The sequence below is a fragment of the Crassostrea angulata genome, chromosome 6, assembly GCF_025612915.1.
Source record: "Crassostrea angulata isolate pt1a10 chromosome 6, ASM2561291v2, whole genome shotgun sequence".
Lineage (NCBI taxonomy): Eukaryota > Metazoa > Mollusca > Bivalvia > Ostreida > Ostreidae > Magallana > Magallana angulata.
This window is the reverse complement of record NC_069116.1, coordinates 5,858,368-5,881,665: the sequence shown is the minus strand read 5'-3', so window position 1 is coordinate 5,881,665 and position 23,298 is coordinate 5,858,368. Positions and strand designations below refer to the sequence as shown.

The 23,298-nt window shown below is 34.1% G+C and overlaps 1 protein-coding gene across 5 annotated transcripts; it reads left to right on the top strand.

The window, feature by feature from the left end:
* Window positions 1-801: 801 nt before the first annotated feature.
* LOC128190036 (uncharacterized) lies at window positions 802-23,298 on the top strand. 5 transcript variants are annotated; one of them, XM_052861909.1, is made up of 17 exons: window positions 802-3,221; window positions 4,128-4,192; window positions 4,673-4,854; window positions 5,433-6,109; window positions 6,222-6,372; window positions 6,666-7,439; window positions 7,548-7,726; window positions 8,268-8,424; window positions 14,933-15,003; window positions 16,257-16,311; window positions 16,409-16,527; window positions 16,623-16,781; window positions 17,006-17,191; window positions 17,295-17,401; window positions 17,491-17,638; window positions 18,188-18,336; window positions 21,358-23,298. In XM_052861909.1, the coding sequence occupies exons 3-17, from the start codon at window positions 4,701-4,703 to the stop codon at window positions 21,896-21,898; spliced, it is 3,627 nt and encodes a 1,208-aa protein (XP_052717869.1). In that variant the 5' UTR covers window positions 802-3,221; window positions 4,128-4,192; window positions 4,673-4,700; the 3' UTR covers window positions 21,899-23,298. The 5 variants fall into 5 exon arrangements, with proteins under 5 accessions (XP_052717869.1, XP_052717865.1, XP_052717867.1 ...); XM_052861905.1 differs by having other exon boundaries at window positions 4,128-4,197; XM_052861907.1 differs by having other exon boundaries at window positions 802-3,232; window positions 4,128-4,197.

The window sequence follows — 23,298 nt, the reverse complement described above, 5'->3', positions numbered from 1 at the left end:
TGTTGACAAGTCCCTAAAAAAATCATCGGGAAAAGCAAGCGTTTGTTTTTTTGTCAAATTAATCAATTGATTTGATTGTTTATTTAATCAACAAGTTGTTGTACAATTAAAAGTTCAAGAAATAGAGAGACGTTTGGCCTTACCGAGAAAACTCGAAATGTTTAGCAGACGAAATCTCAGTGAATTTTTTTTCTTGAACATTCTTTATCAAGCATCATTTAAAAAAGCGTTTTTGTGATTCTCATGTAGAATTTCTTTGAAAAATGTTCAATCAATTTGTTCAAAAGTTTATAGGAAACTTTAACTTTAAAATTACCGTCAATAATGAAGTTTTTTTTTTGGAAAAATGAATAATTTTAATTGCTTGATGTCAGTCGTATATATCTACGTTTTATATACATAAATACCGGTGTTCATAATAGCGGATAATTTAGCGTAGCGGTAACGCGTTGGGCTTCATGCTAGAATCAATGATTGTAGCGTCGTGAGTTCGAATCCTGCTGTCGGCGCTTGAAAGATTTTCGTTGAAAATATTCGCCGTGCTCAATTTCGGCATAGTATGCTTACGCTATAAAAATCCTTTGATACTATGCGAAAATAGATGAGTATTGAATATATAGTGACAAACTGACAGAAGGCATAATATTACTGATTCTCTCCTTGGTATGCAGGGTTTATCTTGCAAACGCTGAGCTGAACTCAGTGGTCACCCAGTGGAAAATATTCGCTTAACATATTTATCGTTGTTGCTTTTATATATCACAGTACTGTTTATATATACACGACTTATATATATATATATATATATATAATATATATGGATGCTTAATTTTTAAGATTTGAAAGCGAAGAAAATTGTTACAGCTTGGAGTTTTATACCGTCTTAATATTTGAGGTTAAAGACAATTAAATCCCAATCGATTAGAGTCAATGATTCCTGTAAACTTTCAATATCGTACAGTCAATTTCTTTTTTCTGGACGAAGACCTGTGTGAACGTATTCGTATTGTACCCTTGCCGAGGGATCATGTGCGGTCCCATGCTTTGTGAACCTGGAAACGATTTACTTTTGTGGACCTTGTTCGCTGACCAAGGAGTGGGCACATGGCAGTTATCTCGGAACTTGGTGCATATTCGAGCAAAGACATGCTGTGCCTCTTTGATTTGAAGTAATATTATTTACATTATTCCATGGACGTGAGGTCATGTAGCATACCAGTCCTTCTGGTGTCCAATTTTTTTTAAATTGTACATTGGTAAATAAATTGTTCTCGATTTTGAAATATTTTTGTGTTGACTAACAATGATCATCCTTATATCAGATGGGTAAACTTTAAAAAACACAACACAATTAACGGTAATTGTGACAACCAGAGTAATATTTAATCATACCAAAGCCAAATTGTTTTTAAACTATAAACAATACTGGTTTGGTTGCTTACCTTTGATTGAACATGTTTGATGTTTGGTGCATATGACATGTTTAGTATCGAGTCTGTACAGGAATTAATTACATCTCATTATATCTCGGAACAACAAGTTACTCTAGCTTGATGCTTTAGTTGACAATGATTAGATGCGGATGTATTAGCAGGCATGCCCATTATGAAGAGCAACGGTATTTGCAAATGTCCCTTCAAACACCAAGTGACAATTGATGAAAAGGCGGACAATATTTCGAGTGCATCTGACAAACAAAAATTATCCACCTACTCCAAATGTCTGACTCTCTATTCAATCCAAGTTTTAAAGGATGTAATGTTTATATGAGTGTCATAAAAAAATGGGGTAGGTTTAACCACCACCACAAAAAAGAATACCCCCACAGTATTCAAGAGACAAGTTACATGAAAGTCAAAATGTGATGAATTATAGAAAGCTTGAGTGGTCGTAGAAAATTTTTAGAGTTTGACATCTCCATTGAATACATCAACTCATCATTCCTTGTCATAAACAGAGCGGCGGATATAGACTTGTCATGGCATTCTAAGATGTGGGAAAGCTACATTTAGCCGCAGCAATCACCCATTCCAGATGTGGATTCGACCCTTCGTACACTCTGATTTTGCAAGTTGGAATACCCCAGAATGTTCTGAGCCGCGTTGCCTGATATGCAATTGCAATGCACATACAGAAGACTCTGTCGTGAAGTCTGTGAGCTTACAAGACGTACTTGATAGCAAAGTAAATAAGTCTGTTTATTGTTACATATTCTTCCTACCAACAATTCTACACAAAGAAGACAAAAGGAAGTTGCGCTATTATTATAGAAAGTTATCGAAATGTCTTAGTTTAACTTGTCTGTTAGCGATATTTGATTATGTCTGTGCGTAGTGTATCCCATGTGTTGTTTTGTATTGAATATATTATCACCTAATTGTCTCTGAAGTTTATATTATGAATCTTGATTTTATGAAAAACAAATTTTCATAAATCGGTTCTTTTTGCTCAATCATATACGTGCATTAGTTGTGATATTGCCGTTAAAACAGATTAGTTTTTCGTAAAATGTTGCCCTATGGCAAAATGTGCAACAATTTGTGAACAACAACATAAGTGTTGTTAATCATCCACTATGGTTATCATATTATAAAATCATGAAAAAATGATTCCTTATTATGCTATTTAAGGGAAATAAAGATCTCAATCGTTTTTTAGAACAGGAAAAAGGTATTCGAAGAATAATATTGAATATTTAGGAAAACACCCGAAACTTATGGAAAAACCCATTTACACGTTATATCTATGTTTTTTAAACTTAAATTGCTGGTTATTAGAGCACTGAAAAACTAGATTTATCAACTAAATATAAGTAATGGTAATTCCTAGCCATCAATCTTTTGAGCGGGTATATTCTACGAGTAGATGTTGATTCATGGCAAACATTACTTTCTTTTTTAATTTTGTTTGATTTGATTGCAACTGTTGCACAGGTAAGGCCCTTTTTATATGTCAAATATACCTGCGTATCTAAGGACCAAGTAATATATTTAGTTTTAAAGTTGGTCAGGATATTGTTTGCACAACAAACGATATTTGCAAGAATCATAGACACAAAGCAGAGTTCGACAATACTCGGTCAACCGAGGGATGAACTATACTGGAAGAAGAAGAAGAACCAAATCGACACTGAGTTTTAAAAAGGATCAATTTATTTCTACTATGGAAGTAATATCTTCGACAATTGTTGGCTGGTGCAGTCGTTTAAAGGCTGGTGTATGGTGAGTTGCCGGTATGTGTATGTTATGCAGTGAATCAAAATGTATATTACCTTATTACACTTTTAAATACATGTGTAGCGTTATCAATAATCTAATATTACTTAGAGTTCATTCATTGTCTATTTGTTGTAACACATTTAATTAAGCTTTATCAATGATCTATTATGACTTTGAGCTCATTCATGTATCTCACACCATGCAGGGCGCACAAAACATACACAATTTATGTTCTACACGTGTATCAGATGATCATTTTGTATCGCATATTCATACACAGCGTCTAATTATTGCTTGCCAACTGAACAATTTGGTGCATTATGAACACAGGTTGGAATTCAAAACTATTTAAGAAAACTAGAGGAATGCATGACAGAGCAACTAAATGAAATTCGGGAAAACCCCCCAAAACACAACAATACAATGACAATAGCGACCTCTAGTGTCAAATTTCTTAATATTTATTACGACTACTAATACTACTGTCCAGAATGTTATGTTGATAGTTAAAATCATAAGTTCTAAAATGAATGGATATATTTGCAATTATAGATTTACGCCAAAATGATAAAAATATCTATTTATGATGGGAGTTTAAAAATATAAATTCTTTCACATGTCCCGTGATTATTTTGGAAGGAGGAAGTAATGAAAAGAAAGGGGTGAAATTTTAGAACAGATAAGACGTGTTTAAAAAACCGGATTGCTATTTAAGAATTTACGATGTAATTAAAGATGTGTCGTAAGAAAACCTATTTTTATTATATGTATACTTTTCATTGTTTATTACATTTGTCCTTTTTGTGCTCTATATGTTTAATTTGCTGATTTACAGTCCATAGTGAATAAACAATATTTAAATCAAAATATTCTTATATAAAGAATAATGCATAAACTTTCTCTTACCAGCTAAAAGGCCCAAGGGATCAATTTGATGAAGTGCTAGTACAGGCTGTGGAGTGAAATCCGAAAGAGTATGGTTTGTACAATAAGGATTTTGATTATTGCTTTGATATTCCGCTTTAAATACAAATAAAAATACAAATAAACATTTAATAATATTTGAAGCATTCCAGATCGCATTAAACCTGCACGAGGTTTGTAAACATAACAAAGAATGTGCTCTGTATTTTGCTTATTATAATAACTCGACGAAAGACACTCAATGTCTTGAATGTACAAAAATATTGTATTTATTACTTATTATGTAATAAAGTATAACAGAAAAATATTCACTCAAAACGCAAACACAGCTTATTTTGATGTTATTTATTTGTTTTACGGGTCGTCCTTAAATCTATCTTAGCAATAAGATTGTAAACACCTCATACTGGTACTTGAGATGACTTCTAGATTAATTATCTATATACATTCCAAATTGACTGGGAATATTTGCAAAATAATCTGTACATGCAAATCTACACGTAGTTCTGATTATTGTAATGAAATTTTAGAAATATCCTTGAACGACACTTTCCAAACATGGCAAACTATGACTACATTTCCACCGATTACCAAGGCACTCTCTACTCGTCTATATGCCCAAAGACCGAAGATTACTTTGTCAGTGTTGATACTTACCAACGTGAGGCCAGGGGGGACATCAGGATTCTTCACAGTGTGGTTGCATCAAAAGGTCCGACCCATGTATAAATATAGATATTTTATTAGAAACCCATTTGTAAAGTTCTTTGTTGATTTTGATAATATAATTTCACCGCAGGCACGTAGCATCGTTTTTGAAAGTGTTGTGAGTGTTGAATGAGGGGGGGGGGGGGTCAGGAGGCCAGACTTACTCAAAAAATCTTGACAAGCAAGAAAAAAAAGGAAAAGCGTTCCTTTTCAAAATCCTGAAAATCCTAATCCGCAGGGGAGGGGGGGGGGGGTAGGCAAGTATACATTTAACTTTAATTACTGTTTATATCCGTTTTCCCAATTCAAATTTTTACATGGTCCCATAAAATTGGGGGGGGGGGGGGGGGGTCCATCTTCATTGAATTTTTTGTATGTAAATTTAAGAAAAATCTCTATGTGCCTGTACCGACATTAGTATCCGGTAATATTTTCCAAACTCGTCTCTGACCTTGAAGAAACATGGTTAAAAAGTTAACTCTTTAAAAATTTAAAATTAAAACAAATTTCTTTAAAAATCAAATGAACAAATTCATGATAAACTAATATATTAAAGATTTTCCAAACACATTTCATTTCTAGATCAGAGTGGATCGGTTGAGGATTTTGCAGGCAAATATAAACGTGTTTCTGAAGTAGAACTGCAAGACTTGATTCTTAGAGCTCGTACTCACATTATACCAAACTTAGTCAGGAAAAGAAACATTGTAGATCTCGCTAAGTTGTTAGTATGTACTGACAAACATTTTCGGAAGTTCGTTCTTAAGAAGTTGAAAGATATCATAAGTAACTTAGATATATCTGTTCTTTTTATGTGTGATTTTAAAACGTGTTTGCAGTATTTGATTAATATTTTTCCTGACAAAAACTTGGATGATATTTCAATTTGGCTTGATTTGTGCCAACCTGTTATGGACATGCTATCAATCCTAATGGTGCTATCATGCTCTCAAAGCAACGAAATGACAACAGTTCAGAGGGATATTGTATCATTATCGAATAAAATGATTGACAAGATATCCTTGCTGTTGTCAGGAAAGAAACTGAAAAAGGAACAACCAAAATGTTACTATGCATTAAAATGTGTTGCTTCTTTCATCAAATGTGTCCCTTCATGGAATCTAAGTCGAGACTTTCAAGGAATATTCGAGAACTGGGAAGACGCCTTCTGCTCACGTCATCACGCAGAACATCTTGAGAAAATCGTGGAACGGTCATTCTTTGAGCAGTACATTGTTATGATTGGTTTTTATTTTAAGGTAAGCATTGCACAACATAATAACTTATATAGCAGATTCAATTAAGCAGATTGACTATTCATATGATTTACGTATTGAATTGAATTTTCTTGATTTTATTTTTGATATTCAGCTCAAACAGAACGTGCCGGTTGAAGAAAATTTTCTAAGGTTTCTTCAGCGTCTTTTTCTTCCTAAGAGTGTGGAAAAAATGCAAACAGATGTGCAGCAATATGCTTTAGCAGATATAGCATTGCGTGGGATTGGTTCTTGTTTGTATAGATGTAAGCTTCGGAATTTTGATTATAAATTGATGTATGAAAATAGGCGAATAGTTATGTGAAGTTTTACGCTATGGAGCATTACAGGCACGTAGCTCAAGGGGAGGGGCGTTTCTAATTTACAAATAAAAATTTTAAACAAATTACAGTAAAGTAAAATATTTTCTCCTTTTCGTTTGCTTTACAAGATGTTTTGGTAATTCTTCCCTTCTAACAATGTCAAAAAACGATGCCTCGTGCCTGCATTGCATATTTATTTTAGGTCTGATAGTACAAAGACAGTTTTATAATTTTAGCTAGGGGAAAAGCCGAAGCTTTAATGAAAGTTGTTGACGTTTGCTGGAAAGAATTGGAAGGACGGAAAAGATTTCTTCCTCTTCCATATGAACTGACGGATCATCTCTTCCAGGGTGACAAACAACTTGTTTACACCATTATTCAGTCTTTGAACATCTCAGAGCAATTTCTGTTTGAATGTGCCGAAAAAAATATTGAACGACGAGTTCCAGACATAGTTTTTCACGACTTGGATAATCACGCGCTTCCTAAAATGAGTGATCATTCATATTGGTCAGTTGGGTATGGCCGTATTCGCAAATGCAATACAAAGATCGCTATCCATGTGCCTGGGATATCTCCCAGTACTTTACAGTTAGGTCAAAAAAGGAACATCAAGAACGAAATGTTAGAAAATGACTTTAAGATTCTTTTAGGTCTTCAGCAGAAGACCACACACACAAACATCGTTAGGCTGCTAGCTTACAGTGAACTACAAAGTCCATTGCCATTTTACGCAAAAGATTGTCATAGGAAGGGGATGCTTGATAAACTCATGGAATCAAGACAACAACAAATACATTTACCGATAAAGTGGTTCAATGATCGTCTGACAGATATTATTAGTGCTCTCAGCTATCTCCATGGTGTTAAAATTGTCCATCGTGACATCACACTCCGTTCATTTCGACTTATTCAATGTAAAGATAGAGATGATGATTTGGCTGTTTTGTACGACTTTAACCTTGCTTGTCAAACAGATTTCAGTGCAACAGCGATTGGAAAAGTGGCAGGTACATTAGATTGAATAGTCAAACTATTTTAATGATAATGAATATACAATCTATAACGATTATTGCAGACTTCTTAATGCGTTAGTTTATTTTTTTTTTCGGCCTCAGATTTGCGTGGAGATGGGATCCCCATTCGTTGGTCTGCCATAGAGTCAATTCTTCAAGATTGCTATGATGCCAAATCAGATATTTGGATGTTTGGTCACGTGATCAACGAGATTTTTACATATGGATGTGAACCCTTTACGGATCACTACAGTCTTACCACAGATGATATCATCGCAGGGGTACTTACGATTTTATGGTATCCAATCTATTTAAAAATCAGGTCCACGATGCTCCAGTAAAATGATATGTCGCTGCGAAACATATGATATTTAATGCTCGTAGCAACATTGGGAGCATGAAGGATCTGATATTCATCAAATTGTGTGATATCAAGATAAATGAGTGACTAGGTACATATGTATATGAGAGTAAAATTAAAATACTAAACTAGTTGCCGATAAATTAGGCGTAGTAATACATTACAATTAAAATGAAGAGGGGTCGATTGTCGGGGTATTTGTTTAGTTTAAAATATTCAGAAAATGAAATAAAGAAATCTCAATCGAAAAAAGTGTAAAATAAGAATTTTGGAATTGTTTTCCTCTCTAGTTTATTCCTGATAAAATCAAATTTTAAATTTGAAGGCTGAATTTATTTTTATTTGTAGGCCACGTAACTCTTATTTATTCATGATTTTTTTATGCATGAATTTGTTGTGATTTGCTGAATACATACTTTTAGGTATTTTCTATTTATTAAACTATATTTACGATATCACAGGTGTTGGCAAGCGATATCAGCCCTCACTGGTGGCCCTGCATCCCTCGTGATTATCATGACCTCTCCGTATCCTGCTGGAAAACTGACTCAAGTGAAAGACCTTCAGCTGAAGATATTTTTGAAAAGTTACGTAAACTTGGAAAAGACTGTAAAGAGGGTAATTGAAGTATTTATTATGTTCTACATCTATATCAAATGTTTGAGTTATGAATTGATATGTAAGACTCCCTTTGGATGAATGAGCTGGTTTTTTTTCAAGTGAGAACTAAATAGAATTATGATCACTTAGAAATGATCTAGATTGGTCAATGGTATCAAATCCTATGGAGCTCTTAAGTTCTTTTTTTTTTATCTTGATCTTTTTCTTCTTCTTGCATGGAGATGACCTCATTTATTGAATGCCAATAACTCCGGCGCGGTCTGAAACAAGAGGCTTTCCCTTTTAAAAACTGTTGAAAAATGTCTACAAGTTAGCCGTGTGTTGCAGCTGAGTCCAGGAGACACTGGAAAGTCTGTTCCTGAACTCTTCTATGGATGTATGAACTGGTTTTTCTTTCATGTGAGAACTAAATAGAATTATGATCATTCGGAAATGAACTAGATTGGTCAATATTATCAAATCCCGTGGAGCTCTTAGGTTCTTCTTCTTCTTGCATGGAGATGACCTCATTAATTGAATGACAATAACTCCGGCGCGGTCTAAAGCAAGAGGCTTTCCCTTTTTAAAACTGTTGAATCTATCTACAAGTTAGCTGTGTCGTCTACCGTGGTTGCAGCTGAGTTCAGGAGACACGGGAAAGTCTGGTCCTGAACTCTTCTATGGTAGGTACTGCTGTGGCCGGATCTGGTAGATAATTGCACTTTCTCACCGATCGCGGGAAGAAGAAATTTCTGTTTACCTCTTTGCAGGCCCGAGGCTGTCTGAGTCAGGAACTCCCTCTAGTTCGTCTATCTCCGAGGATGTAATACTTCTCTGGTTTTATGTTCACAAGCTGATTTCTGATCTTATAGCATAGAACTAGTCTGTGTATGGTTCTCTTATGCGTGAGGGAATCCCATTTAAGCTGATGCAGTAGTCTGGTTACACACCCGGGTGAGGTATCCCGATAGTTGTTGTATACATACCTCTGGTGAGTGTGGTTTGGTGGGGGTCACACACTGACGAAGCATACTCGATGGCTGGTCTAATCAAGGTACATTATGCCGGTGGCTTTGCCGATGATGTGCAATGGCCCAGGTTCCGTCTCAGAAAGCCTTGCTTTCTAAATGCTTTGACTATGGTAGTATAGATTTAGTTTGTCCACTGAAGATCCTGGGAGATCATGATGGTAACATCATAATACTTTCCACTCTCCACAACTTCTAGCTGGTGTCCGTGCAGAGTATAAGATGTTTGCAACGGCTATCTTCTGTTCGCGATTTGGATAACTGTGCACTTTTCTAGGTTCCACTCGTCTACCAATTGTATTCCCATCCTCCCAAGGCTGTGAGATTTTCCTGTAGTTTGGCTGCATCTCTCTGGCTTCGGATCCGTCGATAGACCAGGCAGTCATCGACAAACACTCTGAGTTAGTGCACTCTGAAAGGTCGTTTATGTAGGTCAGGAACAAAAGTGGTCCTATGACCTCGGAGTGGACGTCAAGAGCTGAGGAAGTATGACCATTCAGGAGTATTGCTTGGGTTCTCTGACTCAGGAAGTCGTATTCCAACCTAGTGTTGTTCAAGACACTCAATATTACCCCAGCTTTGGAAGCAGCCGTTAGTGAGGCACTTTATTAAACGCATTGGTAAAATCCAGGAGTATAATGTCTGTTCGATACCCCTGATCCGTGTTCCTGGAAATTTGGTTCAACATAATCAACAGTTAGCTCTCGCATGTTAAGCGGGCTCAGAAGCCATGTTGTTCATCACACTGAATGTTGTGACGATTGAAGTAATCCATAACTGTACTGTGTACCATGTGTGTCAGTAGCTATTGATGTTAGGGAAACTGGCCTATAGTTTGATGGTTGGTGTTTCTTCTCTATTTTGTAAATAGGGACGTTTGCTCTGCGCAATTCATCTGGTATCAGTCCTTGATCTAAGGACAGCTGGTACATCCTTATGTATGGGGCTCAGGACTCTACACTATGCTCCAAGATGAATGCTGTGACATGTGGCTTGGAATGGGCGCAGTCCCATTAGCAGCTTCCTTCGGGATATACGTCAAGAGATATGATCACATACCAACCAAGTTCATATCCAAGAAATCTCTGAATTTCTAAGAACGAATTTAAGAGTTGAGGAATAAGAAATCATTTTTTAGTATAATGAGGTGATTATGATGGTCGGGGCGTGATTAATTCCAAAAAGGGCTGTATAATAGTGTTGATCATGCGCGACCGTATTTGATCATTCATGATTATCATGATTCCTTATAAGTTATTACTTATGTTTATATAATTCTAATTATTTAATTACATACTAAATATTAACATTTACCTTATTTTCATTTCGTGTAATTATGAAAACCTTGCTTTTGTCCCAACAGTACATCATTGCATCACTGATGAATTGTATTGGACTATATTTTATAAAAATTGATTCGTTGTGTTATCACAGACACTTAACACGACACTAGAATATATGAATATTGAATTATTGTCATTTATTTTGTGTACATATGAGAACGACAAGTTGTTTGCATAATAAGCATAACTACGAAAGCCGAGAAGGATCATTCGAGATTAGAGATTCAAAATACGAGATTCGAAATACGAGATTCGAGATTCGAAATTCGAGATTCAAATTAACCAATCAAATCATGGATCTGAAACCCGTATCCTAGCAACATCAAACTGTTCTAAATAAAGATCATTCGTGCATGCTCTTTCCTACAAATAAATGCTATGTTCACTTCTCCCTACCTAACTAAATGATTATTTGTATTTACTTTTACACAGAATATCTAAGTAGACTAGTAATAATGCAGTGTGCTTCGCGGATCTAAGTGATTTTGTTTGCCCTGGTGCATTTCCACCTGATGCGTTTGAACCCTGGGGTATTTCACCACCAGTAATAGTTTAAAACCCGGTTTTATTCACCCCTTTTGTGTAAAAATGCGGTTATGGTAGAGAACTTCATAAGCGTCGCTAATTTTTTCTGTAGGGGGTCCTAGGCCAATTTTAAAAAATTTTACTTTGTAAATTTAATAAGCTCCAATTTTCCCGAGGAGGGGGTCCAGATCCCCTGACCCCCTCCTTTCTAGATCCCCGCATGAAGATTAGTACATGTATCTAAATAATCTAAATATAAATAATCTGTCCTGTTTCACTAATAAATATAAGCATTATTTATCGTTTTTATGTATGCATACAGTGATACACTAGTACTATGATTATTATGAGTCTTACTTTTGGAATTGTTTTCAATATAGAAGGATACCTACTCTCTACAATTAAAGGTAGGGATGATAGGGTGCCAATTTGTTCACATTGCCGATTTCTTGTGCAGAGAACAGTAAAACTTTTTAAAAATTTGATCGTGCATGAATGTTTCAAAATTAATTGTTGTACATGTTTTTGTTATAATTCATTCATTGATATAACAACAAGAGGGAATAAAAGCATATGTTCCACAGCCAAGTTAAGTTTCTCTGTAGTTTCCTACACCCCCCCCCCCGCACCAAAATTGACAATAATTACATATAAGTCATACAAATGTTTACTTTTTTGTAAGTAAAGATCTAAAGATGTAAATAAGCACTGCAAACAAAGATGTGTGTATTTAATATACTACTACATTACACTTAGCCAGATAAAATGTAGTCAGGGTGAAGCTACAAGGGGTGAGTGGTGCAAATTTACCAATTTGTCGCCATACACACAGAACAACAAATAAAGAAACTGTGAGTGGTGTGTGGAATGCATAAAAGTTGGCGGCAAATTATCTCAAATAATCATTGCAAAAACCCACAAATAGGCTGTTATTTGTTACATATCCTGCAAAAACATTGATAAAAAATGTAATCGTCACCTAACATAGCCGATATGGTCAACGTACATGTAATTCTAATATACAAGAAGGCGGACGTATCAGGCGGGGATCCAGAAAATTAAATTTCAAAAATAATCGGTTGAATTACATTTAAATGCTTTGAAAATTGTTTTAAACTATCGCACGGGTCAAAATGCATGATAGAAGCTATGTACAGTGTAATTGGAAACTTTGATTTTATATCAATATGTAGTATTACCTATTATAACAAATGAGAATATAGCACAACTGCCACAAGCAATACATGTCCTTTACCGGCACCACCTCCCTCCCCATAAAAAATGAAACAATTGTCGTTTTATTTGCTAAAATGTGTGTGGTTCAAGATTTTTCTAAAGGACATTACGATTAGAATTGAAAAAGATTCGTACGTTTAAAACTAATTTTGTCAAAATTTTTAGACTCATTTGGTTATATTTTGGTCCATTTGGGTAAATAGATGCACCAGCGCAGCTCTAATTTATATATAATCAGGCCATAAATTCAAAATATTTTCAAAAATTAATAGCTTTAAATCCAGTGGTTGAAAAAAAAGGAAAGCAAGTCGAACTAGATGAGTGTTAATACCTGTGTTGAATGAATGGTACAGTAGGATATGCGCAAAAAAGTCCCGTCTACTCTTTCCTACCCTATATTTATTGGAATATTAAATCCGATTATAAGAGTCAAATTAAAAATCAAGTACGGATATGTACCTGTTTATCAAAAGTAAAACTACTCATAATTCATCTACAGTGCATCGTTATGGAGCTACACAGAAAGTTTTATATTAATTTGCCGAGCCAAATAAAAAAAACCTGGAAAACGAAGAGAAAACAAAGTGGGAACAGAATAACTGGCAAACTAATTAGGACTATATAGCCACCCCCCCTTGAAATGTATATACTGAAAACAGATTATTGGAGTACAACATCCGCACACAATTTAAAGAACATTTCATGGTTTTTTTTTATCATTTTCGTTAGGTAATGTAAGACATCACAAATACCCCAAACCCCCTCACGGAAAAGGAAATGCTAGGTGATAAAAGAGAGAGAGAGAGAGAGAGAGAGAGAGAGAGAGAGAGAGAGAGAGAGAGAGAGAGAGAGAGTCGATGTAAAATTAAAGCTTGCTAGTTGGTCTGCCCTACCCTTGCTACCTCCTCTCTTTTCTCCTTTAAGAGGCTTAATTATTGTCTATATATGATTGTAACAAATCAAATTAATTTCAAATTCTAAATCAAAACTGAATTTGACACTACAAAACTCTCTGTCTGTCTGTCTGTCTGTCCGTCTGTCTGTGTCTGACTCTCTCTCTGTGTCTGTCTGTCTGTCTCTCTCTCATCGACAATGGCACTGATACCTACAATACACTATTCCTATCTGGATTGTTGTCGTTAGGGTTGTAAATCATTATATCTTCTATGGTTTAAAACTTTATGATAACCTATATTTTGACATGTCGATTATTTCATTGAATTTCGTTTCATAGCTAAAACCACACTCAGTTTTTATTATTTAGATTAAACAGATCTTTCTTCGCGAGCCGATTTTTACACAGTCGGGGCGAATACACAACGGGTTAAAATGGTTCGGGGGGGGGATACATACAGGACAAACAAAATCACATAGATTTGCAAAGCCCACAGTGTTATCACTAATTTAATTGTTTATCCTGTGTGGGGTCAATTTATCAATGTTAATTTAACCATTTTATAACCACAATATAAGAGCTATTAAGACATTTATTTGTAGGAAAGAGCATGTACGAATGATCTTTATTTAGAACAGTTTGATGTTGCTAGGATACAGGTTTCAGATCCATGATTTGATTGGTTAATTTAGATATTGAATCTCGAATTTCGAATCTCGAATCTCGTATTTCGAATCTCGTATTTTGAATCTCGAATCTCGAATGATCCTTCTCGGCTTTCGTACATAACCGTGTTTTATGTTCACAATAATGCAGCAGATAAACTGAATATAAAGTCGCACAGAAATGAACTCGCTCCACAAAGGTTCATAGAAAAAAATATGAACGATATAGTTATTGGTAGATCGTAACATAGGTTAATAGGATATTTGGTCATAGTTTCGACACAATGATCATTGCACATGCATACGGCTGCTAAATTGTGAATATAATTTTACAGTTAGGTTCATAATTTTAAATAATTTGTCCTTTTAAGATAAAAACAAAGTAAATGATTAGAATATTTACTTAGACCATAAATTGATCTTTTTTCACATGCACTCCTCAAAATACGATGGATAGCACCAAGGTAAATAAATTGATATGTAACAACGACGTCACAATTTATTTTTGTCAATTACAATTTACAGTAAAATATGGTTACAGCGAACACGCTTATAATGCATTGACGCTTATAGCAAAGTGATATTTATTCCCTGTGACTTTATTTCATGTTCTTAACTTGACGGATATAACAAATTACGCTTATAATCAAGTAAAATTGCCTGTCCCTGGGACTTCGTTAAGCGTGTTTTACTGTATATTTATAGCGTTAAATTCTTTAGCATGAAAAAGACTATAAAAGCAATGTGTTATTTATAATTTTTTTAGAATTTGATAAATATTTATTATCATAGCAGATATGTTATATACTAATCAATTACATAATCTTTTAAAAGAAATGTGTGATTGCTTGAATCTCCCTCGAATAAGTGAAAGACAGGCGGAGCGAGGTCATGAACCAGAGAGGGTAAGTGTGACTAAATCAAGAACAAAAGAGAACTCATAAAAGAACAATAAACTAAATCGGATAAATAAGATTATTGTGAAACTACCAAGTCAGAGCAAATTAAGAGAATTATTCATTATTACGAGTGTGGAATAGTGAAATTCCACCGAGAGGACAAGATTAGGACGAGGCTCTGCCACACGAGAATGCAGTGAATGATTATTTTTCTCGCATAATTTTTAATAAAAAAAATGATAAATTGTAATCAACTAAGCAAAAGAATATACGAGTCAGTGAGGGTAAATGAAAAAGCTTGATAATATAGATATGGATGTTTACGATACAGAGTAAGGCCACAACTAAGTGGATACAAAAGTAGATTTAAGTTTTCCCCAAGGATAAATGTTTACATTGTACATTCCCTTGCGTTTGCATTCAAATATGTTCCAATTTGACACGTCTATCCCGATCATTGCGTATGAGGAAATTTTCAAGTAAAAGTCATTAAGCGTTTTAATAAGATATTGTTCGATTTAATGGAACGTTAAAAGCTACATAACTAATTAAAGAAGTAATTTAAAAAAAAATATCGTTAAATAATACAAATAGTACCTAAAAAAAATTCCAGGCAATACTTTTTGCACTATGAGTTTAAACCACCAAAGCCCAATAAATGGCAAATATTTTGGCTGTTCCATCTAAATTGTTCATATCCATGACAAAAAGTCTATCTAATGGCTTTGAGTCGACAATCAATAAATATTTCCTTCAAATAATTATCAGAATAATAATAAATGTAAGCATTGAATGCTTAGTTTTGGATATCGTCATCATGCGTTTTGATAAGAAATATTAAATCAATGTTACATTTAATGAAACGTTCAATCCCACAAATTTAATTTGTACTTTCAAAAAATAACTTTTAATCATAATTATCCTACCTAAGAAAAAATATTGAACGATATAAATGAAAGCATTGATGGCTTATATTTGGATAACACACTAGGCTGTGTAGACAAATGATCATTCCGTATTCAGTTTATCTGCACAGTCTTGTGTGTTATAGGACCGACGATATCTATTAACATTCAATGCTTAAAGCATAGGTCATATTTGAAAAGAGTTGCCTTTTAACTTTTTAAGTAGAAGTAGGAGAGGTACAGTTGTCAACCACGACGCACAATGACGGACGACGGACCTATAGCAATAGGTAACTAACTGACTCAATTACCCTAAAATTTACGATAATGATAACTTGTTCATTTTTTTTATAGGGCATTACTCCCTTTATCAAACAGATAAAGCTCGAAAGTTTAGAAAAAAGAGAAAGTAAGGTTTTTTTTCATAAATATTCTTAAAAAGTAAATTTGGTATTCCAAATAACTGCTTTGTTTTCAATAGATATAACCAAAATATGTATTTTCAGATGTCAGGAAATCAGTAATGGACATAAAACGTGAAAACAGTATGGGTTCAGTTGAATTGGCTTCTAATTTAGATGTAAATGACGTCGCTTCTCCGCTTCAGTCAGTTGTCAAAGAAATGGTAAAGCTGATTTTAGCCATTAAAGTAAAACATAACATGACAATCTGTCATTAATTCAACAACATATTACATATATTTATTTCTTCATATTTTAGAGAGGTAACATTTTGGTCATTGAACCAGTAACAGAAGGATTTTGTGAGAAGTTTTACACAAGTTTGACTCCTGATTTCTGTGATAAGATGGGAATTGTAAAGGACTCATTGAACCGAGATAGAGAGACTGTTCAGGGTTTTCCTGCTGGTGTTGTATTAGTGAGTGCATTTTAAAAAACCTTTTATCTTAAAGTTATGATATTTTACAAATTAGTGTTTTAATACATCACAAAAGTTTTTTTCTGTGTTTACTAGTATTAATTTTAACTGCCATACGGTGAATTTATATTTTATTCATTATGAGTATTCCTACGATTGCTATTTGACTGAAAACGTTCACTACAGCCTACTTGGATGTTTTTCACAATAATGTGTATTTTCAGAAATATAAATACCCAAAAGCAGTAAACATATTAAAAATGGCTCGAGAAAGCGAGTCTCCAAGAGAATGCATTGACATTCTTCTCTCTGTGGTCCAACTTGTGCAGAAAATGCACACGAAGAGATGGTTGATGGTGGCCCTAACAGGAAACAATGTTTACATACAAAGGGAGGCCGGCCAATACAAAGTATTACGTTAAAGCTTTATTCCTGGCAAATCTATTTTCTCTTTTATATTGTCACCTAGTATAAAGTTATGACATGTGTCATATCAACATGATATCATTCCAGGCTTTTTTCGTGAAAGTGGGAGGCATGGTACGAATGCCTGAAAATAAACGTAATAGTTCAGAAGAAAACATTCATGTTTCAGACCGATTTGAAGACATCATATTCTGGTAAACTTAAGCTTCTTCAAATTTATATTCCGAAACCAGCTAAAATACATTATTATTTCATTTTCATTTTTACAATTAATCTCTCTTAGGCTTCCCAGAGAGGTGATATCATTTGGACAGCTGTCGAGAGGAAGTGACGTATATACATTGGCGATGCTGTTTTACCAAGTGTATATGGCTTTTTCTGTGCACAACGATTTACAGACGGTTCCATTTTCGAGAAAACATAGATCTTGTGTAAATAGGCGTTTATTTTCTGATCAGAGTTACTTTTTTTGAAATCAGAGTTTTTATTAAACAGGCATCTCGATTTATAAGATTATTATAAATATTAACAAGGTTCTTTTTCTCTCTCTTGGTTTTGAAAGAAGAGTTCATTTTTCATGCACGTAGATAAACCATTTTGATAAAAACCAATTCAAACAATATGTATCAACTTAAAAATTATTAAAGAGATTCTAGACAGTAATCGAGAAAACAATTCTGAAATCGATTGGAAGCACATGTATTAGTAGTTTATTTTCATTATTAGAATATAAACATTTTTATAAAACATTTTTATAAACTGTTCTCTAAAAATTGTTCCAGACATCAGCACAATGAAGTTGTAATTTCTAAAATCGTATTTACAGTGATTGATTATTCCGTAAAGGGTAGACATAATTATGTAAAAGAAAGTGCCTAGAGTCTTCTCAATTCACTTACATTACTTTTATTTATTTGGTATCTTATACCAATAATGTATAAGTATATTCATGGTTACATGGTTACATTTAATAATTGCAGATACTCGGGATTCTAAATGAAGGACACAAGCCAGAGAAACCTCCAAAATGTCCGCCTTGGTTATATGATGACGTCATGATACCGTGTTGGCATAGTGATAGATCACAGCGACCGCCTGTGGAAGAAGTCTTTCAAATTATGACCGAGAGGTAAAACTTTAAACACAGATGTTTATTAGTGCTGATGAAATATAATTTAATGACTTTTAAATTCATTTAGACTCCTTCCTCATCTCTTATATTCGAGTTTCGCACAACTAAGTAAGTGTTTTCAGTCCCAAAGTTATTTACATTTGAATATCCAATGCTTAACTTCTTTTCTTGCTTTTTTTCAAAGAATTGAGAAATATTTATGGGAAAAGCCACAATGTTTAAACTACGAAAAACGAATAGAGCTACACAAACAAATATTTTTTTTTTCGTTATTACGAGTACATTATCTCGTACCCGTATTAACGAGATCTTTTCTCGTTATAACGAGATTAATAATTCGTAAGACTAAGATTTTTTCTCGTAATTACGAGATAATATTTTTGGGAGTTGATTTTAATCAACTCTCCTATGCAGTTACTCTGACAAACCGAAAGTGAAACAGTGTTTGGACCAAAGCACAAATCATCGCCGCTGACAAAATTAGTTCTTGAGGATAATTGATAAATCCGAAATAATGTATGCTAAAGCATTGTTTTTCAAGGAAACATATTTATAAATACCTTGAAAATAGTCTGATTTTAAATGGTACGAACAATTTAGATATTTTTGTAGTTGTATGTTTTCTTACGCCAGAGTTCAATATAGTCTCGTACAACTCGACGCTCGGCTGTCTCCGTAAATACAGATTAGAAACTACCTGTACTTGTCATTCAAATAACATATCATTGATTTTTAAATAAATAACCATTGATAAAATAAACTCCCGTCAGTTCTTCGGTACTGATTTTTATTTGGCCCTTTTCTTCTTTCGTATTAAACACAGGCAACTGACATTATATTTTTTTTTCTCATAATAAAAAGATATACCCATACATTATAAATAAAATACACAAGTTGTGTATAATAAGTTAGAGGAAATATGATTTTTTTTAATGAGAAAGATGTAAAGCGTCAAGTGCCTGTGTGTTTATTTAAACAATAAAATGTTTTCTTTGGTGACTCATGCTGGATATGAAGGTGGCGACATTGTAGAAATACATAACCCGTGATAGCGCGTTACTTAGTATGTAAATTTCTTCTGCAATCCTATCTACCTTTATAACTCGCATGGATCATCAAATAGAGCATTTTATTGTTCATATTTACGTCTTTATTTAACCAAAAAAACCTTGATTCTAAAAAATTAGTTTATTTCACTATATTACTGTTTACATAGGTACGTTAGCTAAAAGAAACAGCCAAATCGTCGCCTGTTGCAATTTGAGTCAGACATTGATTATTTCGTGCAGTTCGTGATTTTTCTTATGTCGCTCTAGGTTTCGACCAATCGATAAACGTGGCGTGTAGATTTCTGTCTGGCTGTTTCTATTTAAACAATAAAATACTTTCTTTAGTGAATTATTCGGGATATGAAGGTAGCGACATTGCAGAAAAACATAACCCGCTAACGCGGGTTAAGTAATATTTTTTCTGCAATGATCGCTACCCTCATAACCAGCATAATCATCAAAGAAAGTATTTATTGTTTATATTAATATCTTTCTTTCAGTTATTTAATTCATGAATTGGTTATGAAAAGTAAGTAAATTTCACTAAATTACTGTAGGTAAAATTCACTAAATTACTGTTAATGTAAAGAAGTACGTTAGATATATGAAACAACCAAATCGTCTCCTGTGAGACTTTGAGTCTGACATCATCCTGATTATTTCGTACAGTCCGTGAATATTCTTATGCCGCTGTCGGTTTCGACCATTCGATAAAGAGGCGCTAGGGCGTGTCAATTTCATTCCTGTCAGTTTCTTGTCAGTTTTAGCCGCTGTAGACTTCGACCAATCGATAGACAGGGCGTGTAGATTTCAGTCTTGCTGTTTCTATAGCGCTATGATTAAACTCTAAGTTTCCGAAAGAAGAAGAGGGAATAATACTTCGTAGATGTAAATATTATGTCTTGAGTGTTGAGTAAGTTAAAACATCGCTATAATCCAGTCTAAAAATTATTTCCTATGCCACAGGCGGACGTGGTTATTCTCCACCATATGGTGGCTTCTTGCAATAACTTCCGATTATCAAATGTCTATATAACAAAGTTAACAAGGTATCTGCACGTTTAGCTGCCTTTAATTTTAATCAGTCTGTTGTCTAGCAATTACTTTTTGTTATAAAGGAACCTTGGGGCGTACACTTCCATGATTAATTTGTTACTAAGATCCAACATATTGTATATTGACCTCGACATGACCTTATGTCGAGGTCAATATAACATATTTTGATTAAGTAAATTGTGTGATTGGTCTTAAATTATTTCAAATATACAATATATGAAACATGTTAAAGCAATAAGAGCTGCAATTTTCATGATAATTTTTTTTAACGAAAATGTTATTTTCTACTAAAATGACAAAAATATCATGGTTTTTAAATTTCTTATTGCCAAATTTTTGTGAAAAGGGCTGTTGAGGAGCGAATTTGAATTATTGTCCTCCTGTACAAAAATTGATTTGCTATATGTTCCTTAGAAGAAATATCTTTCCTCTGACAAAAATTAATGATTTTTTCTAACCTTATTTATCATAAAAGTTTAAGTCACATGCAAACTTAGCATACTAGCAGGTTTTTACAACAAAATAAAATTCTAAAAAATACAGCTCATATTGCTTTAACGAGAAATAGAAATATGTTTAAATATTATTTCAACTGAAAACATATTCAGTTGGTAAAACCAGAGAAATATTCAGAATGCACATGTACAAAGTACATGTTAGCGTGTAAAGTGTTGAAGTGTGAAAGTCTATCATAGAGAATTGGTATTTTTACTTACTGTTCCTCTCGCTGCTTGAAATCGATAGACATTTTGATAAGTAATTAAGTCTTCGTTCAAGTTCTAGCAGATAAAAATCAACTTCCGTTTGACAACCCATCTGCTTGAAATAGGTAAATTTTGTTGTACCTTGAAAAGAGATAAATGTTAAATTTTACATGTAGTTCTCTGATTCTAAAGCAAAACTTTATGTTTAGAAAAAAAGAAAATGCTGACATCTTGGTGTCAAGTTCACGTGATGGTGGATATCTGGATACTGCGAGTTTGACCTTGACCGACTCTATTGGGGCCACAGAAAATGCAGATAACCAATATGACGACATCGCCAATGTCAGGCCGCTATCTGGGTTGAATGATGCAGTGGTACAGAGTCCCTCTCAGTCTTTTATTTTGGACGAAAAAGACATGAAAAACTTTGAACTTGAAGGCTCACAAACAGTAACAACGGATTCGATTTCATGTGTCTCCCCTCCTCCTCTCCAGGATGTAAGCGAACCAAATTTACAAATACGCCCCGGTCAACCCCCACAACTAGTAAGGAACACTCAACTGATGGTTCCCCTCGCTGGACAAGAAATGGAGAAACAGAATCCACTATACGAGAGTGTCACTGGTAAACCCAGCAGTCATTCAGAGTCTAGGGCTAGAGGCCAAGAACAGCAAAGTCAGGGAGAGGACTTGGAGCACAGCCAGAGCTCCGTGACTAAATCATCAGACTTTGTACAGTCAAACAGTTAAAACATGACCTATATGACTCTACTGCTTATGAAATCAACAATTAATTACTGTATCAATTAATACAGTATAATTTCATCAGTATCACATTGATATATTTATCATGATTCAAAAGTATAGTGAATCACACAATTTTTCCTCAATGATTCATGCGAGTGTGATGAGAATAGCTAGCACTGCAGAAAAATACTTTCACTTTTTTCTGCAATGCTAGCGTAGCTACATGAATGCACCTTCTAAGTCCGTAAAAAAAAGACAAGTCCAAAGAAAGCATTTTCATTTACGTCTTTTTCTGAATCTGCTATCATTTATTAATATATAAAGAGTTTTAAAGTAAATAAAATATAATCATTGTCAATCAGTACTTTATACAAATTCTTACTCGAATTTTATCTATAATGGCTTGAAAAACTGACCTCAGCCGATGAAGAATTTTGATACATCATGGAATAATTCAAGCAAAGTCAACGCCAAAAAAATAGAAAATGGGTTTAGTCCACTAATGCATTTCCCATAGGCGGTAATGTTAACGTTAGGGTTCATAGCTCCGGCCCTAATTTTCGTTCAGCAACGAGGGACCCCTTGAATTAAAGCTCATCAAATTGTCTCTTACCTGTTAAAATTTCGTGGTGTGAAGTCAGATTCGTTTTCCGTCAAAATGCGTCTGTATTGAAAAACTCTGAAAATGAAAGTAAAAGTAGGGAATTTCACAGTTTTGGAAAGGGTGTACATTCACCAATTTCAATTTTTTTCTTCAAATGACAATTCAATTTTGACACTTGCTTTTAAAATTGCAAATCCTCTTTTCTGACATGTGTCAAGCATTTTGATTTAAAATGACCCAATAAATGTATATACACTCTGCAAGTATAGGGACTATTTTGCTTAAAGGCACTGGATATACCCAAATACAATTTAATGCATTATATATATTAATGGAAAAATTGGCTTTTCCTTCATGTAACATGCTAATCGACAAGAACGGCATTTTTTAAGGTAATACAAAACAGAGAAGTGAAAATTTTCCTATTATTCAATTTTTCTGAAAGGTTTATATTTTGTTCATTGGAATGACTTCTTTAAATATGTAAAATTTGAACAAAAAAAATCCGACCTCACAATTTTTGCTCATATCGCCCCAAACAGCCCATTTGAATCTCCTTTCAGTGGATTGTAAAAATGAAAGAGTCATTGTTATAATCTCCTATGACATTAAGTTAATTTTCAATATATTACAAGTGTTTGTGTTGCTTTTCATACCGGTGTTATATAGTGCCTTTTTCCCCTAGCCATCTTTCCCCCCGAAAAAATGGCTATATAGCAGTTCTTCCCCCCGGAAAAATGGCTATATAGCAGTTTTTCCCCCACGGAAAGCTGACTATATAGTGGGCTTTCCCCCTTTT